Below are 22,770 nucleotides of genomic sequence, written 5' to 3'. Positions count from 1 at the left end.
GCACTCACTCAGGGTTTGGAGTCGGTATCTGGATTAAAACTCCCACGCCTCGACTGTACCTACCAGCCTGTAGACCTATGGCATAACCACGACGCCACCGAGGCCGGTATAGAAGTCATTCGTCAAAATTAAGAGATTTGGCGAAGGTTCGGGAGCGTGTGCAGGAATATATGCAGGGGGGTGGGTGGATCTAGACTATGGAGACCGAAGTTTCTAGTGGGGAGGGGGGGGGGGGGGGTCCAGTCATGCTTCCTTGGAAAATATATTTGGGGAAAAGGAAAATTCGCTTGACCCCGAACCCTTCTCTTATGCATACGCGCCAGAGGTTTAGCGATTCCTTAACACCAACAATAATATTGTCTGTTTAGTGTCAGTCAAAGAAAAAATTACTCATTAGAAAAATCAAACGTAACAGAGGGAGTTATAGAAAAGAAACAAAATAACGAGTTTTAGACATTAACATAGGTCAAGATTGCACATATCAAACGGGAAGAAAAGTTTGGTTTGAAAACTCGGTTTCCTTTGTAGGTGTAGCCAAACTGGAATTCATTATTGATAAAAACAAAAACACTCATATGGAGTCTGAAAGGGGGTGTAGTAAATAAAATTAAATATTAATAACCGGATGTTTAAGTCGCTCTAGTATATAAATATTTCCTTATTCATGGATGTATTCCCTCAAGTATACGACAGTCATGAATATTGATTATTCACTTACGGATATGTATATACTTCCTTGAAAATACAGACGCACCCGTTCATAGAGACCTTCCACCCGTCCGACTTAAACTGGTCGTTCATTTCTAGTGGTCTTTACACAGACATCGTATAACAGTATTTGTGTTGGGTCGAGACATGTCTAAAACATTTTTTAATAATAATAAAGTACACAGACTGATAGTTGTTATAATCGGTGTCGTGTCCAACTGGTTCCACTGTAGTACGTTGTATACACCATGTGACTGTTACGATCGTATCGCACAGACCGCTCCTAGATACATTTGTCAGTGAATGGGTTATATTGCTGGGAATTCACCCGCTGTGGTTAGTTTTTGTGTCTATGCAATCTATACCCGGGTTAACCCAGGCACGCGGTTCTAGGTCAACGGAACACTGTGAGCGAGTTCTATCACCACGTCACTCGCAGTATTCAACTAGCGTGGATACTTCATTTATACTATATACAGTTTATAGTATGTGATAAGTTCTAATTATGACGTACCTGTATTTCTATATTTTGTTGTTAATTGTTCAAGTCTTGAAATCGTCCAGTCAGACGACAGGTGAGTACACCTCGTTATGCGTGGTTTAATTTTACATACGTTTTTGTTGATATCTTTTAATACAGATGACCAGTGGTTTCGCGTTTGGGTGCGTCATATTGGGTGCGGGTGTTCGGAGGCGGGCAGTCCGGTATGCGAAATAATGTACTTTAGCTTATTTTGTTTGTTTTTCCTTTATAATTGTTTTTATATTAATATTAAATTTTGATGTACAGAACAGGTTATGAATAATTTTTAGTTTTTTTGTTTTTTCTTTGTTCAAAATTGTTAATTTTACTGAGAGTAAATTGTATCATTCAGTAATCCATGCTATTTCTCGCTCCAACCAGTGCACCATGGCTGGTACATCAAAGGCCGTGGTATGTGCTTCCCTGTCTATGGGATGGTACATATAAAGGCTCCCTTGCTGCTAATCGAAAAGAGTTGCCCATGAAGTGGGGACAGCGGGTTTCCTTCCTCAATATCTGCGTAGTCCTTAACCGTATGTCCCACATCATATAACCGTAAATGAAATGTGTTGAGTGCGTCGTTAAATAAAACATTTCCTTCCTTCCTTCCTTCCTTCCTTCCTTCCTTCAATAATTCGTGATGTGATGTTCTTTTTCTATTCCCTTTTATTTTATTTTCTATTTCTACTTTCGCCTTATGTGGATGTATCTATTCTGAATTCGATGAATGAAGTTTCGCTATTGATGTGACCTGTATTGTGTTATAAAAAAGTAATGGTTATATTATTTGCTCAGATCTGTAATTGTGATAGATGTCGAAATTAATCATTTTCGCAAGCCATTCAGTATAATATATTGCAGTTCGTACGAAACGAAGTGCATACACCACGCAGTGGTACATAGGCTTGCGAAGATGAAACGTCATCAACTGGAGAGATGGGTGGGGTTTTTTTGGTGGGGTTTTTTAACGACACCACTAGAGCACATTGATTAATTAATCATCGGCTATTGGATGTCAAACATTTGATAATTATGACTCGTAATCATCAGAGAAAACCCGCTACATTTTTCCTAATGCAGCAAGGGATCTTTTATATGCACTTTCCCACAGACAGGAAAGTGCATACCACGGCCTTTGTCCAGTTGTGGTGCACTGGTTGGAACGTAAAAAAATCCCAATCATTTGAATGGATCCACTGAGGTGGTTCGATCTTACGACACAAGCATTTCGAGCGATCACTCAAGCGACTGAGCTAAATCCCGCCCCCTGGAGGGATGGATCTATATTAATTTACTTTTCAACTGGGGTTAAGCATAATGATCAGATTTGGGGGCCGATAGCCGCTAATTAAACTCAGTGCTTTAATGACACACACAAGCTATTTCTCGTTCCAGCCAGTGCACCACGACTGGTATATCAAAGGCCGTGGTATGTGCTATCCTGTATGTGGGATGATGCATACAAAAAGATCCCTTGCTACTGTAGCGGGTTTCCTCTCTGTGACTGTGTTAAAATGACCATATGTTTGACATCCAATAGCCGATGATTAATAAACAATCAATGTGCTTAAACAAAACCAACTTTCATCTTTCGTGTTTTATACTTGGTAATAAAGGTTCATATAGACTGGATGAGGGGCGTGCGTGCGGTCCGGCTAAACAAAACTATTAAAATACATTAGTTTCAGTGAGAGTGTCTAGGCTGGATGTGCGCGTCTGAACTAATTGTATATAGTATATTTGCCCTGGGCGCAAGACGCAGACGCAGTATCCAATCTGTGTGAGGCGTAAGAGTTTAAACATGGCGCTGGGGTGTCATCACTCAAACATTCCTGTTTTCTCACTGTATTCAGTGTTTCACGCCATATAAACGTAGATAAAATGTGTTGAGTACGTCGTTAAATAAAAAAAAAATCTTTCTTTCTTTCTTTTTATTCACCAATACCTCGTTAAAAACCTTGCCACTACCGTTAGGCGATCAGCAATGTGCTGGGGTGTCGTTAATCAAACATTCACTATCTTATCGTGTGACAGGGCAGCACATACCATCGATTTTGATATACAACACTATTTTTAGAGGTCGACTTATGCCTGTCATTTCACACACATACATACACACACTTGGTAAAATGTGCGCGCCCCTTGAAAACGTTAGTCAGTTTATACAATCGCAATGTGGTGACAAGCCATTCGTGACTTGTTAGACACAATTTAAAACAATCTCGGTGCTGGAGCAGGAAGAATAAAATACGTCTTTTGCATGCACGTTATTTATAATGTTTTGCAATAATGAAAAATACAAATAAGGTCAATTAATAAAACAGGCTTTAAACCAATTTGACAGCCCATGTTAAGTCCCACGTGGTTTGTTATCGCGGTAACACACTCCAAGCCACCGCTGATATATGGGGGGGGGGGGGGGGGGGGGGGTCATGCGTAATGACGGCTTCGATTAGCTAAATATTTATGACGCCATTATTTATTTATTACTTGTCTCACGAACAACCACTATAAATCAGCAGTGAATTCATAAGCGTACCCCCCCCCCCCCCCCCCCACACACACACACACACACCCTAGTGTTGGAACAAATCCTTAATTTCGGGTAAACACGATAGAGATATTCGGGTAAAATGAGCTGACCTGAAGCCTTTTCACCGTGTACTTCTATCATTCTACCCTCAAAATGAGTTGTAATCCATGTAATAATGCATAGTGATTCGTTTGCAATCCTCTATAGGCAGTAATGCCAATATAAATAAATGTTGTCATGCAGATTGCACTGTACATCATGTTCCGCCGCACATGCCTTAGAGGTACCCACAGGCCACAATCAATTACGCTATAGGTTTCTGTATTGCCTTAGTGGCTATAACATTTTTATTAACATCAACAGGCATGTGGATTTTGTATGTACCTTTTCCTGGGATACTGCACATAAAATATCCCTTGCTGCTAATCGGAAAGAGAAACCCATTGCGCGGCAGCAGCAGGTTTCCTCTCTCAATACCTGTGTGGTCCTTAACCATATGTTCGACGTCATATATCCATAATTAAAATGTGTTGAGTGCGTCGTTAAATAAAAACATTCACTTCTTGAAATCGGACGCATTTATCGACGGCCGTTGCCGTAGCTGCGATATGAACTGCCATAGGTCACGGGCTTTATCAGTGGTGTGTTTCATTTTCTCTCTGCTCGTTCCAGCCAGTGCACTACGATTGGCATATCAAAGGCCGTGGTATGGTGCAGCATGGCCCCCGGTATAGCCCCCTGATTACAATGTGTCTTTTCACAATCGATCACATGGGGGCTGGAGGCTTAGTAGGGGTAGGGGTGCACACGGTATCGTCACCATAATGTTTATTTTTATGCCTGCTTGATATGTTGCAATTTTCTTCTCTATACATACTTGATTTAAATATGTAGTAGTATTGGCATAAAGTGCTTCTACTGGCAGTAGCTAGTGAGAGTTTCCCTATTAACTCAATTGGTAGAGCTCTGGATTCTCTGACTGAGAGTTTGTGGTTCGAATCCCCCCAGTGAATGTTGATTTTTTCATTTTGTGGATACCGTGGCTGCTCTCCCACTTGTCTCCAAGTGGTAAAGCGTTCGCTTGATACGTGGTCTATTTCTCGTTCCAGCCAGTAATATGTACTATCCTCTCTGTGAAATTGTGCATATAAAAGATCCCTTACTGCTAATTGAAAAGAGTAGCCCATGAAGTGGCGACAGCGGGTTTCCTCTCTCAATATCTGTGTGGTTCTTAACCATGTCTGACGCCATATAACCGTAAATAAAATGTGTTGAGTGCGTTGTTAAATAAAACATTTCCATACCTACATTTTGGAATACATTTGGAACATGTGCAATTCCTCGAATGTTCAGTAAAGCCTGCCATGTGTACTGTAGGTTTGTCCTTTGACCTGACTAATTGAAGAGATTTGCACACCATTACAAGTTGGAAGTCTTCTATACAACGTCTTAATTTTTCTATACAGTATCGGGCCAGTGTTTGACCTAGGCGGTTCGTTTCATTCGTGACATGTCTTAAATCGCCACTTTACAAACAGGCTATTGGGCGATCTCACTACCATGTTTATTGAAAACTATCGAGTCAGTCTATAGGTTCCAATGTACCGAATCAATTCCTCTTGACGATAATGTTAACGTTTACTAATACAAATAATATACGCAGCGTATCAACACACCTAGGCAGTACGCCAATAAAAAGTGTGGCACCTCACATTTAATTACCTGCAAGAAAATGTCAATGTCACCAACCAATAATATTGACACTTTCTAATAAAACTAATATAGGCCTAACTGTAAGCAGCGTATCAACATACGGTACCCGTAAAAAAAGAGTGGTACCCCATATTTAATGTGTGTATAGGAAAATGGGGTGTCACATGGCATACAAGAGATTTTTTAAATCCAACTCTGTTTTCTTTTTCTTTCAGAAAATCACACTTCCATTTCTATCTGTATACTTCCTGTAGGCCTACTGGTTTGTATACAGATACGTACGCATATATGAATCATTTTTTTCTTCTTTTTTTTTTTCTTTTTTTTTTACGGCCCTCTAGAAGTGTACCTGAAAAAAAAGTGATTTTGTAAAAGGAGTTTGTATATACATGTATACGGTTTGTACACATGCATATGTATATAATTATAAACGGCCCCTTGCCATGTAAACTCCAACTAAAGTACACCTTTTGATAAACCTATAAATGACATTTTTCACGGTTGGGGTGACATGTAACCTGATATGGAGACGAGCATACATACACACGTTTCTGTACGCAATGGGAATAACAACTTTTCTAGTGTCAGTTTGGGTGAGGGTAGTTCGGAGGGTTCGGACTAACTACCCTGCTCAAGAGAAAATAGGATATATATAACGGCCCCTTGCCATATATATATATATATGTATTGATGTATGACTATCTATATATTGTATGTATGTCGAGGTTGACTGTTACATACATACATATTAACGCACTGGCACAGGGGATAATTAAATCCTTTTTGGCCTCACAAATTGTCCCATGCCGTTGCTGGGACTCGAACCTGTGGCACCGAATCGCCCGCAAATTGCGAGACTAATCACGATGCGCTCTGAGCTAATGTAGATAAAAGAGTCCGCTAGGTTCATATTCGACCGCCTCACCCCCACCCCCACTCCTAGTACAGACCACGCCGCGCCCTTGAATTTCACCCGAAATGTCAGAATGACATCAGTGAAAGATCTAGTTACAAACGACTTGAAATTACAAAACATGTTAATTGTTTACCGACAAAATTACGGTCAAACCACCACAGCAATTAGCTCGAGTGACCTGTAGCCATCCCCTTTGTTTATATAACATATAAACACAAGGGAGGGCTAAGAGGTAACTTGAGCCACACAATAGTGTACAGATCTGTGGTTTTAAAAACTCAGACTTTATTTTGTCCACAATTAAATTACACCCAAAAGTCGCAAGGCAGCAGAGAACTAAAAAACACCCAACTGATCACATATTAAACATTTTAAAGCCACATAGACTGATAGGCATCCGAAGATGACAGCAAATTGGGGGAGGGGTCAGTTGGTCAGTTATATATTAATTTGATTTCCAATTAGGCAGTGCATTATGTTCAAAGTATACGAGGAAGAGTATTAAATATTATTAACCACCATCATGTACTTGACAAACTAAATTTAGAATTTCTAAAAATAAAATGATGGACGTAGAAACTATTGCTTCTCGGGGAGTGAAACAAGGAGATGGGTTAAGCCCCTGGTTTTTTTAATATTCTTATAAATTATATAAATCAAACTTTCAATTCAACTATCACACATCCAGCTACACTTGGTGATTTATCTGTTAACAGCTTATTATATGCAGATGATTTAATGTTAATATCAGTAACTCCTGAATGGCTTCAGACTTATTTAAACGAATTAAGTAAATATTGTACTAGGTGGAAATTGGAATTAAATTCTTTTAAAAGTAATGTTATGATTTGTAATAAGAAAAGTATGAAATATAAATTTTAATCATGTTTCAAATATAACAATATATTACATGTCACAGACTCATTTCAATATCTAGTTACATTATTCTGGAAACCTGAAATTAGTATCAAAAAATTTAAGTAAAAAGGCATTAAAACTATACAGGCATCGTTTGCACCAAGATCAAAATTAAAGGAATTACAAAGAGAACCAGTTAATACATTTCTGAAGCTATTTGACTCCATGATAATACCCAGTTTAACTTATGGAAGTGAAATTTGGATATTTGATTATAAAATGTATAACATCACTTTGGAAAAAGTCTAAAATATTAGAAGTACATATTAGGAGTGGATAGATACGGTAGTTACTACAATTACAAAATACATGTGTAAATACTACAAATGGCTTGAACAACTAATAGATGTTTGTTTAGAAAAACGTTTGTCCGATCTAAATAATTATATGAATGAGTTTTAATCGTGGTATAACAATCGTTTGAGGCTACAAAAAACACCTAAACATTAACGTTAACTGTAACAAAACTATATTTGATGACAAAAATAAACAATACTATTAAAATGAATTTGAAAACAAAACATCTTACAACTTACATAAAAATGGTACCAGATACAAAGTTTGCAATATATAGACACCTATATTGTAATACTTTCTATAAGAGCTACATATTTAGATTTCCTACCCACAAAAAAAAGATTTCATGAATTAAAAAACATATATTTAAAAGACTTTCATTAAATCATTAAAAATAACTATATACAAAAATCTAAGATGAATTTAAATTATGTTTATTAACTCTAAACTCCTTAATATATACGGCTGTACTGTTATGATCAACGCTCAAATAATGAGACAAAATATTATGTATACACGTGTCATTTGTTTTGAACAAATTAATTTTACATTCACATTACCGTTAATTAATTGTATGTGTGTGGTGTGTATGTATGCGCATATATATATATATATATATATATATATATATATATATATATATATATATGCGTGTGTGTGTGTGTGTGTGTGTGTGTGTGTGTGTGTGCGTGCGTGTGTGTGGTTCCGACACCTATGGTACTTGAAAATAATATAAAAACATATTAATAATTTATCGCCGTAAACATAAGTTCATAGGCACACACATACATTATTTATAACATAAATATATATATCTCATAATACATTCATTTAATACATTAACCATAATCCACCATACAGTTGTATATTCATTATATAATAATACATTACAGTACATTGTGGAGAGTGATACGTAGATCTATTATAAATTGTCTTTTCTCTAAATTATTGCTGCTAATATATATATATATATATATATATATATATATATATATATACAATTTTGTAAGCTGTTTTACGTTATTGATGAACAGGAATTGTATTACTTTAAATGAAGATGGTCGGGTATAAAAAAATATCGTTTAATATAATTATATCTGCCTCACATACATACTTGTTGCACAAATTACAGTCTTTCTGATCTTTCAGTATTATTATATCTGCCCGTTTCTACAGCAAGGCTGTGTGCAGATGATCTATATTTATATAATATGTGTTTATACTTCGAATCAATAGATTTTTGTAAATAATATTGCAAATATAAATTGTCAACAAGATATTTGTATATAAAACATTTTGAGGATGTGTCAGGAATAGCATACATGGATTGGGTGAATTGGTCTTTCATTCTCTGTTTAATTTCAGTTAGAAATATAGCACTGTTATGAACTTTCTGGTGGTACCAAATATTAGCATATCCATGGCTACAGAGCAAATCTCTTGTCTGGCTCACCCAATTCACCGTGCTTGGTTTTCTTAAACAATTATCATATGATGTATCATAGCACTGATGTAAAATACAGTTATTCGTTTGCAACCATTTCAGTCAATGTTTAACAATAAGTATATTTCTATGTATGTACAATGGTAATCTTCTTAATTCACAGTATATCATCATATTAGTCTTTTACACCTTTGCATATGTACAGTGTCCATGTTATTAACTTTGTTCAATCCCCACACTTCATAATCATAGCTTAAGATACCACATATATATGTGTCAAACAATGATAATAATGTTTCTGTATTTAAAGAATAATTAGTATTTTCATTTTATAAAGCAGCCATAGCCTTTTTACTTTGATTCGCTATTACCTTTTGGGCAACATTGAATTTATCGTTACAATAAATAATAAACACCTAGATAGCTAAAACAGTCAACAACTTCTAAATTCTCACCGTTGTAAAACCACTTTTCGATTTGTTTTAAGTTACCTCCTTTTCTAAATATAATTATTTTTGTCATGTTAATATTAACATTCAAATTCCACTTAGTATAGTACTCATGCAGAATATTTAACGTAGTTTGTAAATCAGAAGCATTTTCTGAAAAAAAAACCTACAGTGTCATCAGCACACATTAATAAACAAAGATTGATCACCAGTTCATATATTTATTCCATTTCCAAGTCGTTGATAAACAAGGAGAACAGTAGTGGCGACAGTGCTTCACCTTGAATTAAACCTCATTTACACAAAACAATATTCTGATATGTTACCATCCATGAGATTTTACACAAGACTACAAAGATTTAATCACTTGAACAACTTTGTGTTTAATCCAAGCTTTGGAAACTTAAAGCACAATTTATCATGCGAAACAATATCAAAAGCTTTATTATAGTCTATCAAGGCAGAGTACAATCTCTTCCTTTTCCCAAGTATTTGATATTAAAGACTATAGAGCATCGATCATACTAAAACCTGGATTAGACCCAAATTGGGCAACTGACACATTTTTAAAAGATGAACTTAATTTCAGTAATCTGTTATTAATAATTGACGTAAATAGATTTTATAACGAAAACATGATGCTTTTGCATTAAAAAAACCCCTTCTCATATAACGCCATCAGGCCTGGTGCTTATAAAACGTTTAGAGTCTAGACTCAATCTTTAATGACGTCACACGCAAACAATTTGTATGGTGTTGTCATGACATTACTGTCTCAGACTCTATTAGAGTCTCCAGTCTAGACTCTAAACGTTTTATAAGCACTAGGTCTGGTCCCAGACTCTTATTCCGTTTAACGTGTCCCAAAACATATAGAATTTCTTACTCAGTGATAACAGTCAAGTTCCTTATATACAGCTTCTTCGTTGAAGTCATCATTCTCTGGGTTTATTTCAGCATTATCCTGATCAGCTGTACCTACAACGTCTCTGAAGTGGTTAAAATATTGCTCAACTATAATGTCACTCTTTAAATTAGCTTTACGGTCTTTTGAATTTTGGTAGTTTGGGTTTAGTTTTTCTTAGAGTACTTAACATAAATACTTTTCTTTGCATCAGTGAGTTGAACTCTATTAAAGTGGTTGTGGTCCCTATTAAATTCACGTAGAGTACGGATGTATTTGTTGTGAAACTGTTTACATTCGTCGTTAAACCAACTTTTCGATTTAACGGTTTCTCCTTGTCTGCTGTTAGAATCAGTATGAAAATGTTTAAGACACACTAAAGAATATGTGCTGTACTCGCCTTCCCATCAAAAACACCCTGAAAAATGTTGCCACTGTTGCACCACGGAATTAGCAACAAGCAGATTTTCTCCAAGATAAGTATGCTAGTCCATTAGAAAAAACAACCCATGAAATAGTTTATTTTATATGTTCATTGCTCATTCTTTAATTTACAGATACACATCTATTCCATTCTGCGTTTTTCTTTCATTAAGTCCTTTTTATGTTTCTCTTTTTTATTATAAAGTAGTATTTACTGTCTTACTATTAATACTCAAACAGATAGAGATTGAATTTTGTTTGGTGACTTCATAAACGAGAATCAATCACTGAAATATGCTTTTATTTGTCTTATTTAGAGCAATCTCACAGACAAGAAACACTTGACTCCTCCACAAGTTCTGCGTCAACAGCAACTGCGCCAAAAGCAGCTTCATCAATAACTGCGTCAACAAAAAAACCCGCATCATCAACACCAGATGTTTCGATAAAAACTGCGTCAACCATAACATCTGGGTCGCCAACAACAGGTGCATCAACTAAAGCAACATCAACAGCAGATATGTCACCTACAACTGAATTAGGAACTGCGTCAACAACAACATCTGCGTCAACAGATGCACCAACAACAGTAGTGTCAACAACAGCTGCACCAACAGTAGTGTCAACAACAGCTGCATCAACAACAGCTGCGTCAACAACAGATATGGCAACAACAGATATGTCAACAACAGCTGCATCAACAACAGGTGTGTCAACAACAGCTGTTTCAACAAAAGATATGTCAACAGCAGATATGTCAACAGGTGTGTCAACAACAGCTGAATCAACAACAGATGTATCAATGACAGCTGCATCAACAACAGATATGTCAACAACAGCTGCATCAACAACAGGTGTGTCAACAACAGCTGTTTCAACAAAAGATATGTCAACAGCAGATATGTCAACAGGTGTGTCAACAACAGCTGAATCAACAACAGATGTATCAATGACAGCTGCATCAACAACAGATATGTCAATAACAGCTGCATCAACAACAGCTAGAACAACAACAGCTGCATCAGCAACAGCTGCATCAACAACAGCTGGGTCAACAACAGCTGCATCAACAACAGATGTATCAATGACAGCTGAATCAACAACAGATGTATCAATGACACCTGCATCAACAGCAGCTATGTCAATATCAGCTGCATCAACAACAGCTGCGTCAAAAATATCTGCATCAACAAAAGCTGCGTCAACAGCAGCGCCAACGAGATTGAAAACAACGTTGTCATCAACTACGTCTGATACCACAGTGAATTCAGCTAATGGGGAATCTTCTGGACTGAGTGTTGGAAGTAAAGTGGCGCTTGGTATCTGCATCCCTATACTAATTATCATGGCAGTGGGCATCGCCGGATTCTTCGTCTACCGAAGGTACGCTGGCTTCATTTCACGACTTATTCCATAACCGACCCATGCGTGCTCGCAATCACACCTTATTAAGATTTCCATTCATTTCACGACTTATTCCATAACCGACCCATCCGTGCACACAATCACACCTTATTAAGATTTCCATTCATTTCACGACTTATTCCATAACCGACCCATGCGTACTCGCAATCACACCTTATTAAGATTACCATTCATTTCACGACTTATTCCACAACCGACCCATGCGTACTCGCAATCACACCTTATTAAGATTACCATTCATTTCACGACTTATTCTACAACCGACCCATGCGTACTCGCAATCACACCTTATTGAGATTTCCATTCATTTCACGACTTATTCCATAACCGACCCATGCGTACTCACAATCACACCTTATTGAGATATCCATTCATGTCACGACTTATTCCATAACCGACCCATACGACTTATTCCATAACCAACCCATACGTGCACACAATCACACCTTATTAAGATTTCCCTTCATTTCACGACTTATTCCATAACCGACCCATGCGTGCACACAATCACACCTTATTAAGATTACCATTCATTTCACGACTTATTCCATAACCGACCCATACGACTTATTCCATAACCAACCCATACGTGCACACAATCACACCTTATTAAGATTTCCATTCATTTCACGACTTATTCCATAACCGACCCATACAACTTATTCCATAACCGACCCATGCGTGCACACAATCACACCTTATTAAGATTTCCATTCATTTCACGACTTATTCCATAACCGACCCATGCGTGCACACAATCACACCTTATTAAGATTTCCATTCATTTCACGACTTATTCCATAACCGACCCATACGTGCACACAATCACACCTTATTAAGATTTCCATTCATTTCACGACTTATTGCATAACCGACCCATGCGTGCACACAATCACACCTTATTAAGATTACCATTCATTTCACGACTTATTCCATAACCGACCCATACGACTTATTCCATAACCAACCCATACGTGCACACAATCACACCTTATTAAGATTTCCATTCATTTCACGACTTATTCCATAACCGACCCATACGACTTATTCCATAACCGACCCATACATGCACACAATCACACCTTATTAAGATTTCCATTCATTTCACGACTTATTCCATAACCGACCCATGCGTGCACACAATCACACCGTATTAAGATTTGCATTCATTTCACGACTTATTCCATAACCGACCCATACGACGTATTCCATAACCGACCCATGCTTGCACACAATCACACCTTGTTGAGATTTCCATTCGACTCTGTGTTGTTAAGACTCTTAACCATACTAATTGTTTTGTCGTCCAGACTGATTATAAATGCAATTCCTGTTTGTCCTTTGTACGTGTGTGTGCGTGTGTGTGTGCGTGTGTAGTGCGTGCGTGCGTGTATGTGTAAGTGCTTGAGTGAGATTGGTGAGTGTTTGTGTGTTGTCTGCCTTCACTCTGACCGTGATGTTTTCCTGTTACAGACGATACCACGCCGGGACGTGGAAGCTGGACACCATCGCCTACAAACCTTGGTCTTACTCCAATGCCAGTTACCATGACGACGAGGTATGGTGAGACAATCGTGCTTTGCCTTGTGCTGTGTTCTTGTGTAGTTGACGGTGAGCTTCCAGCCTTAGCACACATAAAAATAACACCGAACTAAATCACCAACCTGCACTCTGCAGCTCAGTTCTGTCGTCCTCTATAACCCTCTAGCATTATCTATAACAATAACACCGAACTAAATCACCAACCTGCACTCTGCAGCTCAGTTCTGTCGTCCTCTATAACCCTCTAGCATTATCTATAACAATAACACCGAACTAAATCACCAACCTGCACTCTGCAGCTCAGTTCTGTCGTCCTCTATAACCCTCTAGCATTATCTATAACAATTTAGCATTATATATAATCTTGTAGCATTCTATATAATCATCTAGTATTCGTTATACCTCTGTAGCATTCTACATAGCCCTGTATCATTATACATAACCTTCTAGCATTCTATATAATCCTCTAGCATTATATAACCCTGTAACATTCTATATAACTCTATAACATTTTATTTAACCCTGTACCATTATATATATAACCTTGTGTCATTCTATATAACCAAATAACATTCCATATAATTATGTAGCATTGTTTATTACCCTGTAGCTTATTATTTAGCACTGTAGTATTATATATAACCATGCACCATACTATATAACCCTGCACCATACTATATAACCGTAGCATTGTATATAACCCTGTAGCATTGTATATAACCCTGTTGCACTCTATATAACCATGCAGCATTATATATAACCCTGCACCATACTATATAACGCTGCACCATACTATATAACCCTGCACCATACTATATAACCCTGTAGCATTGTATATAACCCTGTAGCACTCTATATAATCCCGTAGCACTCTGTATAACCATGCAGCATTCTATATAGCCATGTAGCATTCTGTATAACCCTGCAGCATTCTATATAGCCCTGTAGCATTCTATATAACCCTGCAGCATTCTGTATAACCCTGTAGCATTCTATATAATCCTATAGCATCCTATATAATCCTGTAGTACTATATGTAACCATGCAGCATTCTATATAACCCTGTAGCACTCTATATAACCATGCAGCATTCTATATAACCCTGTAGAATTATATATAACAATGTAGCAATATATATAATAATGTAGCATTTATGTAGCCCTGTATCATTCGATATCACCCTGTCAGTTTAAAGTTTGTTTTGTTTAACAACATCACTAGAGCACATTGATTTATTAATCATCGGCTATTGGATGTCAAACATTTGGTAGTTTTGACATATAGTCTTAGAGAGGAAACACGCTACATTTTTCCATTAGTAGCAAGTGATCATTTATATGCACCATCCCACAGACAGGATAGCAAATACCACGGCCTTTGATATACCAGTCGTGGTGAACTGGCTGGAACGAGAAATAGCCATATGGGCCCACCAACGGGGATCGATCCGAAACCGACCGCGCACCAAGCGAGCACTTTAGTAAAGTTTACCACTGGGCTACGTCCCGCCCCTACCATGTGAGTTGCGTGTACAGAAAGATGTGTACTCCTCGTGTTCCCACACTGGCATGTAGTATTCGCCGCTAATATACAACTTCTTTTATCGGTGTATTTAGACACCCCTCCCTGCAAAATGTGTAATCCTCGTGTTCCCACACTGGCATGTAGTATTCGCCGCTAATATACAACTTCTTTTATTGGTGTATTTAGACACCCCTCCCTGCAAAATGTGTAATCCTCGTGTTCCCACACTGGCATGTAGTATTCGCCGCTAATATACAACTTCTTTTATCGGTGTATTTAGACACCCCTCCCTGCAAAATGTGTAATCCTCGTGTTCCCACACTGGCATGTAGTATTCGCCGCTAATATACAACTTCTTTTATCGGTGTATTTAGACACCCCTCCCTGCAAAATGTGTAATCCTCGTGTTCCCACACTGGCATGTAGTATTCGCCGCTAATATACAACTTCTTTTATTAGTGTATTTAGACACCCCTCCCTGCAAAATGTGTAATCCTCGTGTTCCCACACTGGCATGTAGTATTCGCCGCTAATATACAACTTCTTTTATCGGTGTATTTAGACACCCCTCCCTGCAAAATAATCCACGATCTACACCTGATGAATCATACTGCGCGGTCAGTTTGGGATCTATCCCCGTCCGTGGGCCCATTTCTCGTTGCAGCCAGTGCGCCACGTTTGGTATATCAAAGGCCGTGGTATGTGCTATCCTGTCTGTGGGATGGTGCATATAAAAGATCCCTTGCTGCAGTAGGAAAAATGTAGCGGGTTTCCTCTGACGACTACTTGTCATAATTACCAAATATTTGAAATCCAATACCCGACGATTCATTAATCAATGTGCTCCAGTGGTGTCGTTGAACAAAACAAACTTTTTAAATGTTTTGAATCACACGAGACTCGTCGTACATTATGTCGCATTATGTAGCGCTTGACATCACTCTGTATCGTGTTGTCTCTTTGTAACGTTCTACGGGGCGGGACGTAGTCCAGTGGCCAAGCGTTCGCCTGATGCGCGGTCGGTCTAGGATCAATCCCCGTTAGTGGGCCCAGTTCTCGTTCCAGTCAGTGTATCATGACTGGTACGTATCTAAAGCCGTGGTATGTGCTATCCTGTGTTTGGGATGGTGCATATAAAAGATCCCTTACTACTAATGTAAAAATGTAGCGGGTTTCCTGTCTACAATTATATATCTGAATTACCAAATGTTAACATCCTTTAGCCGATGATTAATAAATCAATCAGCTCTAGTGGTGTCGTTAAACAAAACCAAATTTGTAACGTCCTACACACATCTGTCTGTACACATCGTAATATGTCCGTGTATTTCGTGTTGGGTACGTGTGAAGCATTTAAGCTTATAAGCGTACGAGACGGTGGGGGGTGGGGGCAGAGGGAAACTATCCCCCTAATGCTGGAGCAAATCCTCAGATTCGGGCAAAAATAATACAGATATTCGGGTAAAATATGTTAACTGTAACCTGAGAACTTTTTAACAGTAATATTAACATGAATAAATGTTGTTATTCAGATTCGGGCATTTTCGTTGAATTCGGGCAAAAGCCAGCTTGACCCCCACCCACCCCCAACCCCACCCCCATACCCTTACCTTTTACATAAATGGTGTGACGTGTGTGTCAGCAAAATACCAACAGTTAGTGGGCCATATTGGTTATCGATCAGTAACCAGTCGCTATGTAGTGTGGAGTTTCACAAGATGAAACAGACGTAATACAGACATCGATTCGTTTACCAACAAACTGTCATTTGCATACATCATGGGTCTGATGGCAGTCAACAACGGGTTGATTTAAACAATAGTTCAAACACTCTAGTTACACATGCACAGTTTCCAAAACATGATTCAATGAAATGACATTATGTACTGGAGAATTACGTGACTGGTAAATTTATAATGAAAATATTGGTGAAAATGTCAATGAATATTTACAAAACTAATATCGCAAAACAATAAGATCATTACGGACCTAACCTGAACGATTCGGACAGAAAATCCTCAGCGGTGGGTGGCTGGCATTGATGATGGTCATCATAGAGCTTGGTGCATGTACAGACATTTCTTTTTGGTTTCCACGCTAATGATGATGCATAGCTTCAGTGGACTTGGTTCGAGTTTGGAGTTTTCCTCTCCTAGGAGAGTTTCATTACTGGGATTCTGAGCCTCTCCAGCCCAGTTTTGATTTTGGAGTTTGCTTCTCCTAGACAGTTGTCTTTCTTGACTCACGTCCTTTGTCTGTTAGGTCCATATTAGTCTAGTCTCTACCCTTTGACCAGTCCAGCTTGGGTGACCCTACCACAAGCTGATGCTCCAGCTGGCATAGTTCTCCGGGTCATTGAGATACGCAAGCTACCTCACCATGTCAAGGAATGAACCATGAGACAGGGCTGACATTAAGCATGAAGCACGTGCTAAACGTGTAATCTCTGATTTCTGATTTAGGTTCCAACCATTTTCGCTGGGTTAGAACACCTGACCCAAACGCACAAAAAGTTCAAATTGCATTTTTTCACAGATGTTGAATGTGGTCAAATAAACGAACTTAGCGCGCATGCGTAACTACTTGGCTCGTACTATTGGCTAAAATCAAATCGAACCATTTCATTAACTCTTGGCACATGCAGACGACAATTTGTTGTTAAACATACCGATGTTCGTTTCAACTTCTAAAAATCCACACTCAAAGCGACTGACTGTAAATGCAGAAGATGAAAAAAGAAAGAAAGAAAGAAAATGAAAATAGATAAATGTCGATGCTGTTGTTGTTTTCTTGTTAATGTCTCTTGTAATAACTCATTTCTGTTAACAGGGTGCGTTAATTATGCCTAGCCGCTCGGGATATGAGAAGCTATGACCTATCGGCGTGACGTCACCGGGAGAGGGAGAATTCGTTGGTTTTCTTAATATTCATGAGGTCACGACGGGACCATGACCAATGAGGAAACGTCAATGGGATATTAAACATTGAGCAGTAATATGTCAAAATTACAGGATTGTGTTTGGAGGGGGTGGGGGGGGGGGGGACTTGTAGTGAAACTGAAACGCGTCCTTGCCCATCCTCCAGTTAAACCTTGACGTTAAAATATTAACAATGGAGACACAATTGTGAATAGAGTATGTGTGTGTACGGATGGATGGATGAATGGGTGGATAAATATATCTGTGTTTATTTACGTATACATGCATAAAACAAGAATGTATGTATGTATGTATGTATGTACTGATGTATGAATATCTATATATTGCATATATGTCGAGGTTGACGATTACATACATAGATATTAACACACTTGCGCAGGAGATAATTAAATCCTTTCTGGCCTCACAAATTGTCCCATGCCGTTGCTGGGACTCGAACCTATGGCATCGAATCGCCCGCAAATTGCAGACTTGCCGCGATACTTTCTGAGCTATTGAGGCATGTATGTATTTATGTATGTATGTATGTATAGATGTATAGATGTATGTATGTATGTATGTATGTATGTATGTATAGATGTATGTATGTACATGTATTTATTACCTTTTAGATAAATTTCAGGCGCTTTGATTGGTCAATAGCTAATGCATACCACAAGTACACCGTGTCGTTTGCGGGAAAATACAGGATTTGTGGTAAAATACAGAATATACTGGGTGTACGAAATGTCAGTTGATTTGCTCGACTGGTTGTATGAAAATACAAACTGCGGATGAGACCGGCGACATTTTCTCCAGCACGCCTCATTGATTAAATGTGTTAAGTCTTGAATTAATTATGAATGAGAATAACACAACTCGGTAACTTTTATTTTACTGTTTATTTGAAGATTTCTTGAGCACGTTTGGCAAAAAAAATGTTCTAGACTGCAGTTTTTTCGCGTATTAAAAGTTAATGCTAGAATATGGCATTGCGTAATCCGTGTTAGAACTTGGGCTAATTATCACGAACATATTTTAAGTAATAACTTGACATGCTCTTTTACAGATTTTACAAGTTAGTACAACACGACAAATATTTCTGTTCGGTTGCGGGTGTTCAATTTTGTTTTTTTAATACGATTACAACATAATCATAAACGTTTAAAACACGCAAGATAATAAGGCGTTATGAATTGTCTCCCTTTGTGAAACACGGGGTTCCAAATAATTTCAGGGTAATAGCATCCGGAATCCTTGTTGACACTCTTAATACCCAAACAGCTAACAAAACAGCAGTAAATACCGTACATAGCTATTTGTTCATTAAAAAAAAATCCAATAAATTTAGAGTAATTTGATGTTATGTTACGTTGTGTTGTGTTGTGTTGTGTTGTGTTATGCTATGTTATGCTATTAAACTCACTCAAAACGTGTGTACGTTATTTACAAACTTGACTGTTAGTGTAATTTTAGTTTAATTATAAAACAACGATTTAAAAGGTAATAAATTCGTTACGCGGTTTTTTTGACAGGGTGTACAATTCCGTATGCTCCGCGCAAAAAAAAACATTTAACAAATATTATATATATACATGTATGTGTGTGTATGTATGTACACACACATACATGTATATATATAATATTTGTTAAATGTATGTATGTATGTATGTATGTATTTATGTGTATGTATTGATGTATATATGTATGTATGTATGCATGCATGCATGTAATGTATGTATGTATGTATGCATGCATGCATGCATGTATGTATGTATGTATGTATGTATGTGTATATAAATGTACGTACGTATGCATTAAATTGTGTTTAATATGATAATCTCATGTTTTTATTTTGATAAAATAGTGCTATTCAATAATTATTATGTAGCACACAATATGTTGCAGGCCCGTAGGAACTATATCTGGAGTGGGGAGCATAACCTCCAGTATGGTGGGGGGGGGGGGGGGGCAGTCCCTAGTGGGGACACAATGCAGATTTCTATTTTTATTTATATACAGTAGGACAAAAACCGTATATTTTCGTACTCAAGTTGGGATCACAGGACAGCCCCACCCCCACCCCACCCCCACCGATTCCTACGGACCTGTGTTTTCATCAGTTTAAGGACCCAGTATAATGAACATCAAAATATACCTTTCACCTGTCACATTCAGTGTTGTTTGTTAAGAAGGGTTTAACACGGCCATATTGAGATTCACGCCAATAGCGGCTTGATGTACCGTTTATCATTTCACAAAATAGAGCGTTTCTAATGAAGTAAACCTCAATCTAATTAAAGTTAGCTCCACTGATTAATCACTATTAAAGTTAGCTCCACTGGTTAATCACTATTAAAGTTCACTGGTTAATCACTATTAAAGTTAGCTCCACTGGTTAATCACTATTAAAATTAGCTCCACTGGTTAATCACTATTAAAATTAGCTCCACTGGTTAATCACTATTAAAATTAGCTCCACTGGTTAATTACTATTACCTGTGGATCTAACAGCACCCCGTTGGAGCTCATTTCCAGTTGACCTTTCATTCGACCAATCAAAATCTTACTTGCAAAATCATGCCAGTGATTTGAAAAGAATTTGAAAACATTCGGGGTTATGCCGAGGGTATACGAAATGATTCGGGTGAATTACGAAGTATGCCGGAAACTAATTCAAATATAAAATTTTATATAAAATTCGTTTCAAGACGAAAGGACTTCCAAGCTAACTCTCGATGAAGCTGGACGCTGTCGCCTGAACTCTCGACTTGCCAGCCCCCCCCCCCCCCCCCCCTCCCCCACCTGGGGGGGGCTTGATTGCAAGCTTTGGATCGCTGCTGGAGTTTCGCGTCGCGTACACCGGGTCACGGGCAACCGTGACTTTGGTGTACGGCGACTCGGACTCGCAGAAGAGGAAGGGAAGATAACGGAGGAAGAAGAAACGTGCGCCAGGGGCGGCTCAGGGGGGAACAAAACTGGCGGCTCAACCGGCGGTCCGGGCAGGATCCGTTACGAAGAGGAAGGCCGTCGCTCAGCCGAGCGACCAGCCTGACAAGGCAAGGCCTCCACCTTCACAGGCACTGTCCCCCTCCGCCGTCTGGAAAGTTCAGATCGGGAAAATAGCTATTACAAGAAAGCTGAGAATTTTTAAATATTGGATAAACCTTAGTAGTACCAGTAATTGCATTCTAAAAGCTGTGTACGAGGAAATGTATGAGTATGGAGATATTTGGCTAACGAATATTAAGTAGGAATTAGATACGCTTGGGCTAAGTTATATGTGGAAATCGACCCATACCCATATCAGTTTTTATTACATAATTAAAGAAAGAATATTTGATGTATTTAAACAAAAATCCTACAGTTTAATAACAGCGTCGCCAAAAGGATCACTATATAAACACTTAATAAAGGAATATCAATTACAAACATATCTGACGAAGCCAATTGATTCACGTAATATAAAAGAAATAACGAAAATGAGAATTTGTGCACACAGGCTAAATATTGAAGCTGATAGGTACAAAAATATCGAGAGAACACAAAGAGTATGTACATTATGTAATATTAATGAGATTGAGGATGAGTTTCATTTTATTCTTCAGTGTCCACGATACGAAAATTTAAGAAATAGATTTATTAAGAAATACTACTACAGTGCTTTTAAAATAATACAGCTATTGTCAACTACAAACAATAAGGAGATAAATAACCTTGGCAAATACTTACTACAGGCGAACAAAATGAGGGATATGCTATTAATACAAACAACTTAATATATCTATATTTGTGTAACCCATATTGCCGATTGTTTATATATAGATATAGATGGATTGTTTTATCGGTATATGTGTATGTATTTATGTAAGTCATTCTCCACCATTGTTCCGCACTATTGTACATAATATTGTATTTTATTGTTATAATGCTGATAAGTTGGAAAACTTAACGCAATAAAGAACTTGAACTTGATGGACGGACTAGTGGAACCAGAGCTGAAACAACTGTCTGATGGAAGCGCTTACGAGCTACACACCATCAAGTCTACAGCCGGCAAGACGGGGTTGGTACTAACTCAGCGCCGAGAAGGAGTCAACCGACAAGCGGTCCTAGTTAGAGAGATGGATAGCCACACCATCCACAGGATCGTCAAGGCCCTTTTCGGCAACGACTACCGGAGTGTCATAACCATCCTCGCCGACCAGAGATGGAAGCGCTTCATCCCCGCCTTTGCCGGTTCTCCGCTCATCAGTTCGCCGTAGGCCAACCTCCACACCCTAACGGCCTTAACGAGGCCACTCACGTGGACATATAGATCGGACTTTAAACATTTAGACCTTCGTTCAAACTTTTATGTCGAAATTACGTTTTTTTTAAATATTATTAAATAGTGCGATCCTCTCTTCTTTCTCTTATTTATTTTTGGACTGTCCTTCTAAAATGCTCCAAATTATATAAATATTCGGCCGAGCAGTCTATTCTTTTTATTTTTGGCTTGTAATTTTTATTTTTTTTATTTTTTTTATTATT

The 22,770-nt window shown here is 38.1% G+C and overlaps 1 protein-coding gene across 2 annotated transcripts; it reads left to right on the top strand.

Annotated features, from left to right (window-relative positions):
- The first annotated feature begins 1,047 nt into the window (after positions 1–1,047).
- LOC121379912 (mucin-22-like) lies at positions 1,048–18,659 on the top strand. 2 transcript variants are annotated; one of them, XM_041508585.1, is made up of 5 exons: positions 1,048–1,283; positions 5,693–5,755; positions 11,146–12,211; positions 13,727–13,811; positions 18,149–18,659. In XM_041508585.1, exons 1-5 carry the CDS (start codon positions 1,214–1,216, stop codon positions 18,191–18,193), a joined length of 1,329 nt encoding a protein of 442 aa, XP_041364519.1. In that variant the 5' UTR covers positions 1,048–1,213; the 3' UTR covers positions 18,194–18,659. The 2 variants fall into 2 exon arrangements, with proteins under 2 accessions (XP_041364519.1, XP_041364520.1); XM_041508586.1 differs by lacking the exon at positions 5,693–5,755 and having other exon boundaries at positions 1,051–1,283.
- Positions 18,660–22,770: the final 4,111 nt, after the last annotated feature.

Source organism: Gigantopelta aegis, chromosome 8 (assembly GCF_016097555.1).
Source record: "Gigantopelta aegis isolate Gae_Host chromosome 8, Gae_host_genome, whole genome shotgun sequence".
Taxonomy (NCBI): domain Eukaryota; kingdom Metazoa; phylum Mollusca; class Gastropoda; order Neomphalida; family Peltospiridae; genus Gigantopelta; species Gigantopelta aegis.
The sequence above is the reverse complement of the archived record's forward strand: the minus strand, read 5'-3'. Positions and strand labels throughout refer to the sequence as shown.